This window comes from Glycine max, chromosome 4 (assembly GCF_000004515.6).
Source record: "Glycine max cultivar Williams 82 chromosome 4, Glycine_max_v4.0, whole genome shotgun sequence".
NCBI classification, from domain to species: Eukaryota; Viridiplantae; Streptophyta; class Magnoliopsida; order Fabales; family Fabaceae; genus Glycine; species Glycine max.
In genome coordinates this window covers 43,635,132-43,653,139 of record NC_016091.4, presented here as the reverse complement: position 1 = coordinate 43,653,139, position 18,008 = coordinate 43,635,132, and the positions used below count along the sequence as shown (strand labels likewise).

Sequence of the window (18,008 nt, the reverse complement as noted above, 5' to 3'; positions counted from 1 at the left end):
ATAATTGATAAATAAATAACAATTGTTTTAGAAAGGAATGACCTAAAACAACCTTTGAAACTAATAAGGCAAACCCTCCCTAAATATTTGGGGACACTAAATAATTGCTAAAAAAATGTGTTGGAATTTGGGCTTTGGAAAAGTCATTTGTGAGTTTGATTTCGTTGTAGTCAACTTAAATCCTTGGTTGTGACTACTGTGGATCACTTTTTAGGTAATCTATTATGGATCACGTTTAATAATAACCATTAGATTTATTTCAGGCTTATACTGATACATGCATTTTACACACTAGATCCATTAGACTATAGTCACTATCTCTTCTAACAAAGTCTTTCTTCCTACACCTATAGTGATTACTCCTTTTACAACCAATTAACACAAATGAAGTCTTTTCTCTCATAAACATCATCTCGGGTAACAAACACCTACAACGCAAGTCACACAATTTTAGTCTTTAAATGGACATTCATTTTATCAATTTAATAACAATAAATTACATTATTACCTGAGAAATATTGAATGCATCCGAACAATCAACATGTTGTTCTTCATTCACATCAGTTTCGTGTTCATTTTCATCATTCATATCAACTTCTTCAGACATTATACTGTCATACATCCATTAATCTTCGTCCATCTTAACAACAGATTCAAATTTTTTCATATCACAAACAAACAACACCTAATCGCACCATACATATATTATCACACAAAACTCTATATAATTTTTTTATTGCATACCATTTTATAAACACTAGAATTCATAACCATATATATAAAAAAACCAATAACCCTATATAAATAAAAGCATACAAATTATTTCAAATACACATATAAATAAATAATTTTTATTTAAAAAATTAAATACTAACATATTTATAATTTAAACAAATTAAAAATTTGAACAAGTTTTAAAAATTTAAAAATCCGAATAGACCATACGGATCACTTAATTTGTATGGTTTATACAGATCATGTGATTTGTATAAACCATACGGATTAAGTGATCTGTAAGTTTTAATTTAGCTTACGGATTACATAATCTGTATAAAATATATGGATCATGTAATCCGTAAATTAAATTAAAACTTACGAATCACTTAATCCATATGGAACGAAAATCAAAATTACAATTGGTGTACATCTGATGACGTCGCAATCGAACCAACCACCGTAACAATCACTACTGACCCGTAACACTTTCACCTCGACCGAAGCGACACCTCTCTCAACGGGAAAAACCAACACCAAAGGAGAAACCAAAGAAGAAAGCCAAGCACATGAAATGTAAGTGGCAGAAACAGTAAACAAAACTTAATAAATGAAGAAGAATATAGAGGGGTATTTCTAGAATTATTAAAAATTGCTGGATGCACAAGCAATAATACTGGTACACCTAGCAACACCCAATCTATCATGGATCACGTTTAATAATAACCATTAGATTCATTTTAGGCTTATATATACATGCATTTTACACACTAGATCCCTTCTCACCTCCCTGTGCAGTCCCTTTTTTTCGTATGTTGTTGTAGGCAATCTTTGGCGCGGCGAAGGCGGCGATGCTTTTTTTTTTTTTTTTAAATCAATTTCTTCCTTTTCTCCCCAACTTCACCGGAATCCTCATCTCTGTGCATAGTTCTTGCAAACTTTCCTTTCTCTAGAGAGGTTAATGGAAACCATTGAATATTAACAAACAACTTGGAAGATTGCAGTCAAGAGTGGCTCTGATCACTACATAAAAACTTATAGAAACATGCTACTATAACAACCATCGACCACATGCTACTATAACTTATAAAAACTTATCAGGCCTAGCATGCATCATCATCACAAAGGTATTGTACTCCTCAGGTAATCCATCGATCACAACATCAAGCAATTCTTGATCAGATATTGTCTCTCTTATAGCAATCAAGGAATCAGCTAAAGCATGAATTCAGAGTGTGTACTTAGCAATTGAACGATTACCTTTCTTTGTGGTTTTCAGTTCGGATCTGAGTTGCCGCACCTTAGCCTTAAGTGTGGCATAGTAATGGGTGTGGATTTTGTCCCAAATCTCATGCGCATGGTGACAATTCAACACTCTCGACAGCACCGACTCAGAAAGAGTAGACAGAAGCCACGTGAAGATAGACTGATCTTGAATGAATCACTTCTCATATGTAGCAGACATGTGATCCAGTTGACGATCTAGATCTAAATCGTACTTTGAAGGAATTGTGGGATTGACAAATACACGATGCAATTTGTGCATTGCAACGATTCTGCTAACCTGTGGATTCCACAGAAGGAATTTTTGTCATCAAGCTTAATTGAAAGCTTCAAAACTTTGGTGAAAATCGCTGAATTATGTAAATCAACGTTGGAATCATTGTTAATCAAAGACGCAATTTGGCTCAGCGACAGTGACGCCATTGCCAAAGCTTCAGAGAATGAAGGAAAACGCAGAGAAGTTACAGAAATGCAATGAAAGGAAAGAACCCTAGGATCGACTCAGCAAATGATGCCATAATAGAACAGAGAATTGAGAGAAAACTCATTTGATTCTGGTATAAATGTTTTTCCAATTGTTCAATTCTGTTACATTCTTGGTATTTATACATAGTGTGAGAGTAACTAACTTTGCCACTTGGGTTACAACTGTGATTATAAAAGCCATGACTAACACTAGCAATAACAAGGCTAACACATACTCTATTACCTACGCAGAATCATCAAGGTTCCTATTTCTTCCTTTAATTTCATAATTTCGTAGATTTACTTCCAACTCTAGAATCATTGCGTGTTGTGGATCTCGACGACAACAAAGATGAGTAAGGAGAAGCAGGGGAAAAAAAGGGGACACCAAAAATCTGTGATGAATGTAACAGTTATTAAAAGTGATTCATAATAGACGACTTAAAAGGTGATCCACCATAGCCATAGCCTGAATCCTTTTAAAAGTCAACAACAAGCATCCTTATGTTGCCATCAACAAGCGCAATTAACATTTTTCCAACTATAATTGGAATCTTAGTTTCTAGCACTCGCTCTGTGAAGGCAATGGTTGCAAGAATCTTCTAGCTAAATTGGGTGCTTCTGATATGCCTTTTTTTATGGATTAAGTCCTACTCAGTTACCCCATACTCTTGCAGCGGATACACTACGTGTTTATCATGTAAGATCATAGCTTTATTATGATGAATTAAAAAAAGTTGTACCATACAACCACGAGCTCAGGAGAAAATGTTCTAATCTCTCCCGTTCCTATTAAACTCGAAACTTGAGAAACTTGTGTACTGTACGGTCAGGAATCTCGGTATATACTGAACAACATAGGTCAGACAAGAGCTCAATATATATTCGGACAAACATCCTCCATCTAGATAGGTGTCCCACGTTCATACACATCTAGTCACGATCTCCACAATGAGAGAAAAGATCATCTAGCAAGGAACGGTTGAGAGGAAGAGGTAACCTCTCTCTCGCTCAATACATATGGTAAGAACCAAAGAAGAAAGGTATGTATCAACTCATCCCAAAAAAGATAAACAACTCAGACCTAACTGACTTGATCGTTGAAATCCTTTTTTGCAGATACCCCACCACATATAGAAGAAGGAGATCGGAGATCACATCAACCCCAAACCAATGAGAAGATTGGATTGGTTAACAAGTGAAATTGGTAAGAACATAAATAGTGGTTAAGTATTTAGAACCAGTAATTGCTTAAGATAATCCCTTCAAATATTTTAAGACCAATCAACATCTAATTATAGAGAGCATGTTTTATAATCTTATTGTCAATTGCTGGTAACCAAATGGAACGAGGAGAAGGATAGTGAAAGATCCTACCCATAGGATATTTTGTGATGTTGAAGGCATGTCTCATAGAGGCAGAAATGTACCTTTAGTTTTTACCAAGAGATCATGTAATTCTGTTGTTGATCAATTATCTAGACTTGCTTTTGATTTTCATGAGAACTATTGGTTAGAGGAAGTCTCTCACCAGGTTCTGGCCTTTGTGCAATATGATGTAAGCGCTCTTGTGAGCCATCTCTAGTTAATAAAGATTGCACCTTTTACACATAAAAAAAATTATAGAGTGAATGAATACTTTGTCATACTTATTTTGTAAAGTATATCCTATCATACTTCATATTAATATTTATACTTAAAGTTGAATGTTGGGATAATATTCGAGTTGAATTTCTGCAAAAATAATTCTTAATCAAATCTTATTGTTCATTAGAATTTTAAATTAGTCAAAATTTATTTTACCTAATGAATTGAAGGGTGAAGAAAAAAAATATGGTCTAATTATTCATTTAGTTCATATAATTTTTAAATTTATCCCTTTTAATCTTTATAGTTAATAAATAAATTTTTTAATGTATGAAATTAATACGTAAATTTTTTAATACTGACATTTACATTTTAGTTATCACAAACACTTTTTAAGAATTAAAATATAAATTTTAGGAAATAAAAAATTCACTTATTAAATTTGAACAACTAACAAATCAACTTATTAATTAAACTAAAAATATATCTTCACTTATGTTTAATGAAATTATTATGTTTAATTTAATGACATTTATTATTATCAATTATTTATAAACTCTTATCACTGCTGATTTGAATGTGTCTTTACCAGTGAAACTCTCACAATTTTTATCTCTATTTATTACATTAATTATTTTATGTTGTAATTTATTTTCTTCTAGATCATAGGTATATTTTACTGGAAAACCGGTTAACAAAATCTCCCGTGCTTGGTGGCGTCGTAATTTTTCTATTTCCTTTTATCTCTTACATTATTCAAATAGTATATTCTAATTTCTTTTGATTCATCTCCCGTGGAATCTCTTATTCCCTCTTTCCTTTCATTACCCAATAAAATCGTAGAAATCCAATCCCATCTCTCATGAACAATCAACCAAGAAAACAGTGAGCACAGTTCAGTTGCACACCTTCTCTGTGCTTCTTCTTCGATGTTCAATTACAATAACACCAACTCGCTTCATGAAACACCCCACTCCAATTTCGCCCTGTCACAATCGCATCACTCATGCATTGGCCACTGTCACATAACCGCGATCGCTGGATACGACACCCTTTCGTTCTAGGGTTTCCCCTCCACCACTATGGCCATCAGAGGCGTCAATTTCAAATGGTTTGTGTCAAATCCCAATCTTTCTTCCTTCATTGTTTTTTCAAGCATCTAATTTTATCCCAATTTGACATGCAACTTGCAAATCACGCTGCTCGCAGGTTCGATGGCTTTTTCTTGTCCATGCTCGCCACCAGCATGTATCATTCGAAATTTCACCTTCCATTGGATTCTCCTAGTTTTCCTTAGATTAATTGATTCTTTTACATTCTCAATTTCCGCGAGAAAAATAATTAATTAAATAAATAAAATTTCTGTTACTCATTGGTGAGTGTGTTTTCTTTGACCATTTTGACTTACAGAGCTATTGTGGCAATTAATTGGAAGCGGTATCAATCTTGTACTCACCCTTTGCACATATGGACTGTGGTGGGTAATTTATTTTTATTTTTTATTGTTTAGGTTGCCATTTTTCTTTTCTTGATAAGATATGTAAAGTTTGACTCACAAATTCTGCTTATTATTATTATTATTTATTTATTTATTTCTATGTTCAGGTTGACTACGCTGCTGTTTTCACTTTCCGGCTTTTGATGTTTGTTGATAACGGGCTTGCTTCGGGAATGGGTTTGTAAGACCTTCCAATCTTTTACTAACTTTTAAGGTTGTTATTGTTTTCTTGGAATGCTTCTAAGTTGAATTGAGATGGGAGAGTTAATATAGGAAGCCCAGGTGAAATTAGAATGTGATGAACCGATGATATAAGACTCATCGTGTTTCAGTATTTTTTTTGTTGTAACTAAGAAGATTCTTATACACGCCATAATAATGTGGCATCAGCTTATAAATTGTTGGTGTGATAAATCTACATGATACTGTTGTAGCTGTGTTTAATATGGATATTGTATAGCACTTATTACACTAGTGAAAGGTTGTAGAGGCAGTATAGTCATTTGCGTGAATTACATTGGGCAGCACAGCACTTATGGAATGGCTTAGGTTAAAACTTATAACTGTACCGTGGAAGAGGACAGGAGAATTTCTTGAAAATATAGTCCTCTCATCTGAGATTTTGTGAATACTTGTTGTTCATGTGTAAAATTCTGAAATACGATGTAGTTTCCAAAGTCCATTTCTCTTAAATTTACTTGACTGCCAAGTGTCAACACTCAAGTTCAAGATCATTCATGTCTCAACTGACTTCTTTGATTTCATTAAATAAAACTTCACGAAATGCTTCTTCTGGTGCTTTAGTTATTTTTCAAATCTCATTACTGATTCAGTTGTTTTTATTTTCCACTATTTTTCAATGTTTCTAGAGATTTTGGGTGGCCGCAGAGATATGCTCGCTTCTGTGGAAGAGTAGTTGTACTTTCAATTCTTGCATTGCTTCTCTATCCATTTCTTTGGGCTTGGACAATAATTGGTACCCTGTGGTTCAGCAACACTAAAATCTGCGTATGTTTTACTTGTTGCAATCCTCAATGGTACTTTTGACTTTGTAAACAAGTTTATGATGCTTATTCCAAAAATTATGTACAGTTGCCTGGAGGGGGCCAGAAATGGGGCTTCCTTATCTGGTTACTTTTTAGCTACTGTGGACTCCTCTGTATTGCTTGCTTGGCAATGCGGAAGGTTAGTGGTGCTCTGTTGTTATCCATTGGATGTTTCTATGACTTGTTTTCATTTTCCACTACACAAACTTTTTCTTTTCTGCATGTGGTGCTTTTCTTGTTTATGAATTACCTATCAACTGCACATGTCTGCAGAAAAATATTCTCCTTCATTGTTTCTTATCTCTACTTCTGTTCTGTTTTCTTTTTGGTATGTTTAATTATTTGCAGTGGTTAAAACGAAGACAAGCACGCATGTTAGGTGCTCAAGAGGGTATCCCTGTATCCGCATTTGGGGTAAGTTCTATCGTTACTGTGTTTTTATGTTGGAGTGTTAGTTAATAACACATGAAAACTCCATCTTTTCATGGCATCATTCCCCATGTTTAGCATCATACAAGGGGTATTTCTAAGTGATATCCTGAATGGCATGAAAAGTATTTCCCTTCCTCTTTTGTCCATATGAAAAGGAAAGGACAATAAAGGATTTTATTGTTTTGTATTTCTTGAATCTGCAGTTGAGTTCTGTAATATTTGTTAATGTTCAAAATAACTGGTGCTATGATGAGTCTATGATGCTTTAATCCCATTTAGTTTTTTCTTTTGTTGATTTTGGAATCATGGAGTAACTTTGTTCTTATGAACTTAATTATTCTGGCAATGATGAATATCAGAAGCTGTCCCTTCCCTTCGAAGACTTCTTACTAACATTTTAGATTCATTTGTTTTATGTTTATTTTCCATATAATATACTTAATAGAATTTGTTGCTGTTTATTGATTCTAGATGCCTATTGCCTAGTGAATTCTGCTTTCTTTCGCTGTCAGATTTATGCTTGGCTGTCCTTAGATCTGTTATAATGCACTCTATGTTGCTGAGGCACAGCAACTTGATATGTTGTAACAAAGTTATAAACTAACGAGGTGCATAAACTTTTATTACAAATGTCATTATCTCATGTAAACTCAATATCCTCTACAAATTTTGTGGGATTACCTTCAAGCTATGTAGACTGTATGGTGCTGCTACCATGTTCTTTCTTGAGGTTTGAGGGAATACCATTTTTCTAATGGTGTTTCTTCATTTTAAAGATGTTACATATACAGGGTTCATGTTTATCCTTAGCAATCTAAGAGGTTTTTTTTTTTTTTTTTCTTTTCATGTTTTTATTTTCAGTTGATAACTTGATATGTTATCATTATAATTACTACAATGTTACCTTTTTTCATATTTTTTCCTATTGTCAAAATTTTGAGAAGGGATTAGCGAAAACAGCAAACTGAAAATAAAAATAAGCCAAACACCCCCCCCCCCCCCCCCCCCCCCTATTGTTTGCTATTGATAACAATTGCTGTTGTTTTTTGTTAGGTTCTAGTTGAAATGATCCGAGTACCTGATTGGGCATTTGAAGCTGCAGGTCAAGAAACAAGGAGTATGGCCCAAGATGCTGCATATCATCCTGGACTTTACCTAACTCCAGCCCAGGTTATATGATCTTATATTTCTTGATGTCTTGATCACATGTTGAAAATCATGTAAAGCAGCAATTAATGCTATTCTGTGCCAAGCTGAATGATCTTTATTATCTCATGCAGTAGTTAATGAAATCTGTTGCTTGGTTTGTCTGATGAATTATTCATACCATTACCTTTTGTTTTTGAAAAATGTGTTGGTAGGATTATTTGGACAATATGTTTATATGATATCTCTTATTTGAATATCCTTTTATGTCTACATATTTCTGGTACATATACTTTTTGTATATTTATTACCAGTTTGACTGCTGATAACTAGGTTTGCTTTCTGAGCAGAGAGAAGCAGTTGAAGCTTTAATTCAGGAACTCCCATCGTTCAGGTTAACTGCTGTTCCTACTAATTGCAGTGAATGCCTCATCTGCTTAGAAGAATTCCATGTAGGAAATCAGGTATACTTTTTGTTCCATTTGGGTACCTATGTGGCTTTATTGAGCAATAGGAAAAAAATATTAATATACATACTATATATTCCATCCGTCACGTTGCTTTTAATCAATTTTGAGGATTCTCATCTTTAAGTTCTGGCTATCTCTAGCGAATTACACATGCTCTATATTCTTAATGAAATTGTGATGCAATATATACCATCAAGAGCAATTGAAAATTAGTTTTTTAACTTAATGTGGTGCAGGTCCGTGGCCTGCCCTGTGCTCACAATTTTCATGTTGAATGCATTGATGAGTGGCTTCGGCTTAATGTGAATTGTCCTCGGTGCCGTTGCTCAGTATTTCCTAATCTTGATCTCAGTGCTCTGTCCAATATCCGTTCTGAGTCTGAACAGTCTTCTGCCACTGCTGTGACAAGCAGAGATATGACAGGACAAACTTCTAGTCAGAGTTACCTTCTGAGATTACAGGGGCCTCTCCACCCAGTTTGTGTTGACTTTGCAGGGCCAGCTGGTGAGACAGACAATGCTTTGGAAAATGCTGAAAATGGTGTTGTACCTGTTGTGACTCAAAATATGTCAACTAGAGATCAGGCCACTTCTGGTGAACACATGCCTGTTGGTCTTTCCTCTTCCCAAAATTAGATTGCTTCTCAACTCTGTTATATTCCTAACCCATTCGTGAGAAGTTGCAGGTTACATATCAGTATCCAGCCATTGCCTGAAGCTTTATATATGATGTACTTTCTAACATGAAAATTTCTGGACTGATTCATAAAGAAATGGATCAGCTTCCTTTTTTTCTGAGGGATCTTGTAGAAATAAAGACTTGAAGGGTGAAAATATACCTTTTTTTTACTTCGCTAAGAATATTATATTGAATATTTTTTCCTACCCTTGTTTTTACTTGGGGTGTTTTTCATGTCTTGAAAGGTGGGTTTGATAACTTGATACAACAACAAAGCTTCATCCCATTAGACGAGGTCGATTACATGAATCACACGACACCATTTTGACACGGTTAAAACCCAAAGTTTCAGTATATCGAAATAAAAGTAGACATTTGTTTTTCTCTTCTGGTACTGCACTATAGTGTCATATTTTGCTTTATGTTTATGCTTGTTAAAAACTTCTGTTGTACGATGTTTTCACATCAGGGATCGGATAGCTCTCTTTCCACCCTCCCAAAAGCCCTAGTGCTGACTGTAGGAAGGAATTTTACCTTCTGAGCTGTGGGATTCTTAGTTAAATCAAATCTGGCATCCATAAAGTTTTATTGCTAGGGACTTTGGAGCTAAGGTGACACCCATAGATTTACGAGAAAACACAATCAGTTTCTACTTCGCGAGTTTGTGATTGTGACTCTAAATATATATTTATTTTTTTTACTTTTGACATTTGGGCTGGCTCTTTCATAGCCCCCCGGCAACTCGGTGTCTACAACTTTTGGAATTATTATTCCACTTGTGGTTTTAAGGGTTATAAACACTCCACATGGAACTTCGATTTGTGCTCATTGGATTACGTGGCGGAAAAACACTGCGCAGTGGCTGGTTAAATATTTTCAGACAGTGACGGGCAAGGACACCTACTGAGTATTGAGAGTAAGATTAGATAAACAACTGCGAAGTTAATAGATTCAGTAGTCACTAGTCAGTACGTATACATGAATAGTGTATCTTTCGCTAGATCGTAACTCGAAGACCTAACCCAAAAGTATTTAAGTGTTAAAGGATAAATTTCTGTCTTTTAAGTCTAATATGACTTATATAATAACATTGGATTTGAGTTGGATCGTTTGACATCTAAATCAATGAACTTTGAATAAGTTGATCCAATAAGAATTGAATGGTACAATGTTTCTTCATCTTAAGCGGTCTAGTGCGAAAAAGTTAAATATGTGTAAAGAGGACCGGATGGATACAGATAGAATTCTTATTCTTATTGGAAATTATTGACACACTTGAGGGTGAAGGAAGGGAGTTAGAGGAAGTAAACATGATAAAACAAAAATCAATGAAGGATAAGATAGGTGAAAAATATGAATCGTGAATAAATTATAATGAGAAATGCTAGTACTGTCCTCTTAAATTTTAAACTTTTTTTATTATTGGTTGAAGCTAATTAAAAAGTATGTATTTTTTTCCTCCTTATTTAGCGTATCTATATATATATATATATATATATATATATATATATATATATATATATATATATCAATTTTAATTCGTATAAGGAGGAGTGTTTTGTTAACACTCTTCAATCATGATTGAATTTTTATTGCACTTACACATGTTTGGTATACCAAACTTTAATTTGTTTTTACTAAAACAAACTAGTTTTTTTTTTTTTTTAATCATTCGGAAAGAAAATAACAGAGACAACAAGACTAACTATGAACATAAGAAACACTTAATGCGTTGGCAATTATAAGGGCGAGAATCTCACTAAATCCAAGAATGTGCACAGGTTACCTTCTCCCAAAGTGTGATTGAAGGAGTGTTGTCGGTCTCTAGTTGCCATAGCTTTAATTTGATTAAGAGCAGAAAAATAATTGTTACTATTATTAAAAATGAATTTGTCAAATAATATTTAAAAAAAAATAGAAACAAAAGTTGCATGAATGATGAATGCAATGCTACTCGAGGCATCAAAAAAGTAATTATATTATTTGATTAATTAGGTAATTTAATGAATTCAACAAATTAAACTAAACTAATTAAATATTTTTTTCCAAAATTTATTCCAATATGAAATAAAATAATCAAGTTCAATCTCTATTAATTTTATTGACATAGTAATAAAATATTTTAAAATTATTTTATTAACCCATACTTTTAATGTCATTGGTTAAGGAACTAAAAATATAAAATATTAATATATAAAACATAAGTGCATATAAAGAAAGATCATGACAATATAATTTTTTCATCTAAAACAAACATTTGTACTTTAAGGGTAGTTTGATATGGGAGAAATTTATTGTCAGGATTCATGAATTCTGATAATTATGTTTTTTAAAAATAAATAAAATTTATTTAATTGATTACATAATTTAATAAATAATGATATGATGTTTTTTATGTAGTAAAAAATATTAAACTCAAAAAATTAAGATTTTTACCTCTTTTGTAAGAAAATTTTCGTGAAAAAACTGATTAAAACATTGCCACCAAACATTCTTTCCAAAAAAATATTATTTTTTAAAAATACATAATAAACATTAAATTAAAAATTAAAATTTCCAAATTATGATTCCCCGAAAAGCAGAATCTTTTCTCCTAGCTAGCAACTCTAAAGTCCTTAACGAGCGTTTCTGACTAGCATTTGTCATTTTAAAAAACATTCGAAATCCACATGGTATAAAACGAAAAAAGAAAACTTATCTGCATCCCCTCAGCAGCTGCAGCAACTCGTATCCGTACCAAGTCCAACATGGCGGTGGCGGGTGTGTCCCAAGCCATCTCCTCCACCACCGCCACCAGAACCCCCTCTTGCATCGATTTCCACTCCAAAAAACCTTTCCTTTTGGGCCTGGCCCACTCTCCCCAGCCCAACCTCTCAATCTCCGCCAGAAGGAGCCGCAACACCCACTGTTGCCGCTGCACCCTCAATTCCGACGACACCTCTCTCAGCTGGGATTGGAACCGATGGTGCCGCCACTTCTCCGACATTGAACAGGCCGAAAACTTTGCCTCTGTCCTCAAGGTACATCAATAACACAATAATCTCTCTCTCTCTCTCCCGAATTTTGGTATTCAGTCTTAATAATTACTCAGATAAGAAAGATAAAATAAATTTAACTTCATGTTCAGGCTAAAATTAGCTTATGCATTAGTTAATGACTTAATTGCTCATTTGGTTTCTATAATTTTACAATTTTTACGATTTAGTCCCTTCAAAGTGCTTGTTTTAGTCCCTTCACATCCACTTTTTAGGAACTATTCCCTCCATCCCATAATAATCGCGTAAGAAGAAAAATTTGTTCCAAAATAATTGTGATTTTAGCTCATGTAACATCAATTACTTTTTTCAATTTATATCCCTTATAATATTAATTAATGATTTGGGCTACTAAAACAAAAAAAAAAAGAATTAATAATGATAAGTTAGTTTTGTAAAATTGTATTCTTTTTCATCTATTTATTGGTTTTTCTTGGTCTGTTTAAAACAATCTAGGACAACAATTATAATTGGAAACACTGACTAAAATGTAAAGATTATCATGCAGGGGTAGAGATTGAATGAGAGTTAGTTTTACAAAAGCTCTTTCATTTAAGAAATAGGTGATGCTTATGTTCACTTGTGTTTGTGTAGTTTCAACTTGATGATGCTATTGAGAAGGAGGACTTTGAAGAAGCGGTTAAGTTGAACAGGGCTCTATCAGAAGCAACGTCCAAGGACACTGTTGCTGAAATTATGGATCAGTTGAAGGCAAGAGCAGCACAATTTGTCTGAATTAGTTGGTTTTTTGATTTTATCATATTTTGTACATATGGTTTGGTTGGTACTTGATGTTAATCTCGTGGTTGCGTTATGTTGCAGAGTGCTATAGATGATGAACGGTATCATGATGCTTCGAGATTGTGTAAATGCACTGGAAGTGGACTGGTATCTGTCTTGGTTGCTCTACTTTGTGCTAGCCGTTGTTCAAAAGTGTTACTTTTATGGTTTTTGATTATCACATTTGGATGTTCATTTCGTTTAAGTAGTGTTTGGCTCAGCTTTTTCTAGACTCATTTTATCCTTAAGAGGAGTTGAGCCAAACACACTTTTGGAAAAGTTATTGAAAAGGAAAGTAGTTTTCCTAATGAACAAAAACCCAAAAAATAGAGTTATTGTAGGAGGAAGTTTTACTTGTATGTAGATGAGAAGCAAAGAAAAGTTAGAAGATGTAGCTTTGTTCTTTTCTGTTAATTGGTTGGGAAAATCCTCCAATAAAAAAACATAGTTCAACTTGCCTTCATCCATAGAGGAAGACAAGTATAACATCCACTGCACAAAACAACAATTTACAATATTTATTTCTCACATTAAGTTTATCAGATACTCATGCCACATTTAAGTTACAACTAATAACTCATGGTCGGGAGTGGGAGAGTATTGGGAGTTAGAAGTGTGTTTTGGAAAAGAAATTGGGAGTGATGTGGATTTAAAGTTTTTCTTCTTGAAGGAGAAAATAAAATAATTGATGTTTGGAAGATATTTGGTAACTGTCATCACTCATCATTCAACACACTTATAACTAAGAAAAGCTTTTATAAAGGTTATATATTGCAATAGGAAAGAAACTCAAGATTAAGAAAATTAAAAACAGATGGTAAACAAGCTTGTGTTGATAAACTTATGATGTTGTCTGGGAAGATACAGATAACCCTATCTGGAAAACACAAAATAGTGGTTGTGATTTTTGAGTATTGATTATGATAATGATTGATGGCCTCAGCTTGATTTTGTGAATCTCACTCTCATATTGTTTGATGACCATTTTTACCTTTATGTGCAGGTGGGTTGGTGGGTAGGGTACTCAAAAGCCTCAGATGACCCCTTTGGTAGAATTATACATATAAGTCCTGGTATGGGTAGATTCATTGGCAAGAGTTACAGTCCTAGGTATGGTTGTTCTATTTTATATTCTACCCTTTGGTTATTTTTTTGAGGAGTACTGCTTATTTCTGTTTAATACAGACAGTTGATGCGAGCATCTACGGGGACTCCAATTTTTGAAATTTATGTGGTAAAAAATGCTGATGACACGTATCATATGCAGGTAATATTCAAATTTTCCAACTAATGATCCTTGTTCATTTGTGACTTACCAATATGCTAGAGGAAAAAAAAAATCTGAGTTCAAATGTTGATTCATGGATGGCTTTTTATTGTTTCATTCTTAAAGAAGACCCACATATTTATCAGTAAAAGGCTTAATTTTGGGGCTACTAATGCAAATATTAAGGAAACTGAACGTTAAATGAATTATAGAATGGGAACATCATTTTTGAGGTTTTGCTTCAGTTTATGACTTTCAGTTGGCTTGTCTTTACTGAGTCTCTTATCACTAATGGCCATCTACTTGATTCTGAGTAGTTTGCTTTAGTAGTATGTGTGTATTGCTTATGATGTCATATTTGGCAAAACCCAATAGGTAGTGTATTTACGACAAGCCAAAGGAAAGTCAAGGAGAAACCCTCAATCTATACCTGCTAAAGGCCCATCCAAACCTGAGGTGGAGAATGCATCTTCAGTTGAGGTGCAAGAACCTGAAGAGAAGATTGAGAGAAATGATGAGAAAAACAGTAATATCGAGGGAGTAACTGAGGAGGGCATTAAAAGTGTCATAAATTTTCTTAAAGAAAAAATTCCAGGATTGAAAGTCAAAGTTATGAATGTTAACGTTGAAGAGGAAGCAGCAGAAAACAATGATTCTATTAAGCAATTGATGGAGGAAGATAGTAATGAATCTGGCTCCAGTGAGAATCACGAAGAGGAAGTTAATAATCTAGATGAACCTGATGCGGTCACTCTAGAAAGAGATGGAGATGTCACAGAAGAAGAAAAGGATTTTGAAATGAAGCTTTTTATTGGTGGGGTTGTACACAATAATGAAGATACTCCTGTCAAGGATGAATTTATACGTCTTCCAGCTGAAATAAAAAATATTGAAAAGGATTCTTTTGTCTTTCATTTTGCTAGTGGAAATGTAGATTATGGTATCAAAGAAGATAAAATTCCCAACATCAAAGTAGCAGCCCTAGCAGCACAAGGAATCTCCGAGCTTATGCCTCCTGATGTTGCTAATGCATTTTGGAGTTCTGACAAAGTCTCTTCTAAGGTGAGATTGGGATAAGTAATATTTAAGCTTTATTAAAAAAAAAAATTAACCATGCATTTGTTTGTAGTTATTTGTAGTTCTGACTGATGCTTCATGTAGGTCTCCAAAAGCATGCGTGATATTGTCAGAGTTGCTATGAGTCAAGCACAGAAAAGAACAAGATTATCTGGGGATACAAATTTTAGCCGGATTATCTGTTCAAGAGGGGATTCTGATCCTTTTGATGGTGAGGTTGCTTATCCTTTTGTGTCAATGATGTTTTATGGAATTTAGGTAAAGAATAACTAAGAATTGATTGTGCTGGTTAATATGTAGGACTCTATGTTGGTGCATTTGGTCCTTATGGCATGGAAATAGTGCATTTGAGGCGAAAATTTGGACATTGGAATGAAGTGAACAATGAAAACAACACTTCAGATGTTGGATTCTTTGAATATGTAGAGGCTGTGAAGTTAACTGGGGATCTTAATGTTCCAGCTGGCCAGGTTTATGCATTTTTAATTTCTTGATCCTTGTTATCATTTTGTAAACTTCTATCAAATTTATGGGAGCATGACAGGAAAAGAAATTTTTTTTGGTGTGTAGGTGACATTCCGTGCTAAAATTGGAAGAGGCAATCGCAACACCAACCGAGGGATGTATCCTGATGATTTAGGAGTGGTAATGCACTATATAAGTGAATGTCTCTGTGTGTCGGTGCTCATTCATGTTGAAGCATACTTAATTTCAAAATTCACTTTAGCCCATCATGCTGGACCTTTTATATTATAACCTCTCACCTGCTGTCCCACATAACTTTGTGTCCTCCTGTTCAGGTCCTATTTTTTGCCATTGCAGTATCCAGTGCCCACTATAACAATAATATTAATTACTCAAATCTCCTAACTTCTTCAGTATTATTCTAACAAATGTGACACCCACCTTCACTTTTTATTGAATGTTTGTCTTGTATTAACACAAATATATCTTTTGAATTTTGTTTGTTTCCTTGACTTGTATTTTTATTTAGTTATTCGTGAATTTTTACTATTTTTTTTTTAAATGAGTATTTATATGCATATAGTATAAATTTTTAATCTGTATATTAAATTTCTGATTAGTGACCTGCTTTAGTGTTTGAGGTTTGCCGCTACTCATTGTTATCTGAGATAGATAACTGTGGGTTGACACCACTGTCAACTGTATCCAAAGAAATAGAAGATATTAGTCACTGTATAGGCTTTGCTGGGAGAAGCAAAGGCTACTCTTAGCTGTCTCTACACCTTGAAAAGGATTAGTCTTTGGTTGTTGGCTAAAGGATACCTCTAGGGTACACCCAGAAAAATTAAATTTTTTTCTACAATTTCCTTGAGGCTCGTATGTTTTTTTATTGGTTTGCATCATTTCTTTGCTTGAGTTTCTCTTTTTACTTTGTGCGATTTGGATCACTTTGGATTGTTAACCATGCAACTAATCATAAATACTGCACTTGTTTCTAAACAGGTTGCTAGTTATAAAGGCCAGGGAAGAATAGCTGACTATGGTTATCGAAATCCAAAGTGGGTCGAGGGAGAACTGCTCCAACTTAATGGCAAGGTAAATTAGTAGTCAGATGTGTTGCATTCTTTTTCTCTCAATGTACTAGCATGATTATTGGTCTCAATCAATAGACATTTTTTTGGTAGAATTTCTGTTGACATTTTTTCTGTTCTGCTGTTGTCATATTTAAGGGCATGGGACCATACATGAAAGGTGCAGATCTTGGTTTCCTTTATGTCGTGCCTGAGCAAAGTTTTCTCGTCTTGTTCCACCGGTTGAAACTACCCGAGTGAGCCATGGTTGATGGTACCCTAATCCTGTCTAATTTACTTATCATCTGATGCGAGGAAGAACATGAAGGATTCTGATACTAGCGTGTTGAGATTACTGTTACCTTTTTTTTTTGAGTGGTAGTTTTACCCAACAGGCAGGCACTTGATATTTTATTAGCCCTTCTATGAGTTCATTTTTTGTTGTTCCTTTTACCAATCTCTTTGCTATCTGTCATCTTGTGTATATAAATTTGGCTGACCAACAAAATAGTGTGATAGGAACTCTGAAAGTACCATAAGGGATCTTTTTTGTGAATATTGTGGTTTATGGCTGTGTGCTTCCTTTCTTGTTTGGACTTCTCGTTTGTGGAAGTCCCACTAGTCTGCATGTATGAAAGGGAGCATTTACTAATTAAATTTGATGATAAAGAACTTCAGACCTGTGTTATTTTATCCAAAAAAAATTTATCGGTCAATGTTATGTTATCTGTGAGTAGGAAAATTCGAAGTCACGACCTGTCTGTCGCTCCTTTCTCTCTTTATTACCAAGTTAATTTTATAACTTGGTATGTTGTTATTTTGTTACATCATGTCTCTTGAAAGAAAGGAAATAATTAAAAGCTTTATGCTTCATATGCCCTTATCATGAAGAATTATAGTCAAGGTATCGGCAGCTCAAAAGATGCCCGAAGCTAGATTCCTAAATAAACCTTATAGTGCTTTCGGTGACGTGTGGAGTGATAAAAGATGTCTT

General features: G+C 34.1%; 2 protein-coding genes and 1 long non-coding RNA gene across 3 annotated transcripts; all 3 read left to right on the top strand.

The window, feature by feature from the left end:
- Nucleotides 1-1,067: 1,067 nt before the first annotated feature.
- Nucleotides 1,068-4,079, top strand: LOC113001456 (uncharacterized). The gene is made up of 3 exons (XR_003266826.2): nucleotides 1,068-1,857; nucleotides 1,994-3,486; nucleotides 3,583-4,079. It is a non-coding gene; the product is annotated as an uncharacterized lncRNA (long non-coding RNA).
- A 682-nt stretch (nucleotides 4,080-4,761) lies between these two features.
- On the top strand, nucleotides 4,762-9,526 carry LOC100786854 (E3 ubiquitin-protein ligase SIS3). The gene is made up of 10 exons (XM_041014917.1): nucleotides 4,762-5,161; nucleotides 5,260-5,298; nucleotides 5,461-5,527; nucleotides 5,656-5,729; nucleotides 6,418-6,556; nucleotides 6,641-6,733; nucleotides 6,943-7,008; nucleotides 8,080-8,196; nucleotides 8,523-8,636; nucleotides 8,879-9,526. The coding sequence occupies exons 1-10, from the start codon at nucleotides 5,133-5,135 to the stop codon at nucleotides 9,275-9,277; spliced, it is 1,137 nt and encodes a 378-aa protein (XP_040870851.1). The 5' UTR covers nucleotides 4,762-5,132; the 3' UTR covers nucleotides 9,278-9,526.
- A 2,433-nt stretch (nucleotides 9,527-11,959) lies between these two features.
- Nucleotides 11,960-17,691, top strand: LOC100786321 (protein EXECUTER 2, chloroplastic). Its single transcript, XM_003522325.5, has 11 exons — nucleotides 11,960-12,340; nucleotides 12,950-13,066; nucleotides 13,178-13,243; nucleotides 14,139-14,245; nucleotides 14,321-14,402; nucleotides 14,778-15,464; nucleotides 15,564-15,690; nucleotides 15,780-15,949; nucleotides 16,050-16,124; nucleotides 16,947-17,039; nucleotides 17,174-17,691. Exons 1-11 carry the CDS (start codon nucleotides 12,068-12,070, stop codon nucleotides 17,273-17,275), a joined length of 1,899 nt encoding a protein of 632 aa, XP_003522373.1. The 5' UTR covers nucleotides 11,960-12,067; the 3' UTR covers nucleotides 17,276-17,691.
- The last annotated feature ends 317 nt before the right edge of the window (nucleotides 17,692-18,008 follow it).

Excerpts from the sequence above, each read along its gene's own strand:
- LOC100786321 (XM_003522325.5), top strand. The coding sequence starts at position 12,068 with ATGGCGGTGGCGGGTGTGTCCCAAGCCATCTCCTCCACCACCGCCACC. Across the intron at positions 15,465-15,563 it reads CTGACAAAGTCTCTTCTAAG|GTCTCCAAAAGCATGCGTGA; the intron begins GTGAGATTGGGA and ends TGCTTCATGTAG. Across the intron at positions 16,125-16,946 it reads ATCCTGATGATTTAGGAGTG|GTTGCTAGTTATAAAGGCCA; the intron begins GTAATGCACTAT and ends GTTTCTAAACAG.
- LOC100786854 (XM_041014917.1), top strand. The coding sequence starts at position 5,133 with ATGGCCATCAGAGGCGTCAATTTCAAATG. Across the intron at positions 5,299-5,460 it reads TCCATGCTCGCCACCAGCAT|AGCTATTGTGGCAATTAATT; the intron begins GTATCATTCGAA and ends TTTGACTTACAG. Across the intron at positions 5,528-5,655 it reads CTTTGCACATATGGACTGTG|GTTGACTACGCTGCTGTTTT; the intron begins GTGGGTAATTTA and ends TTCTATGTTCAG.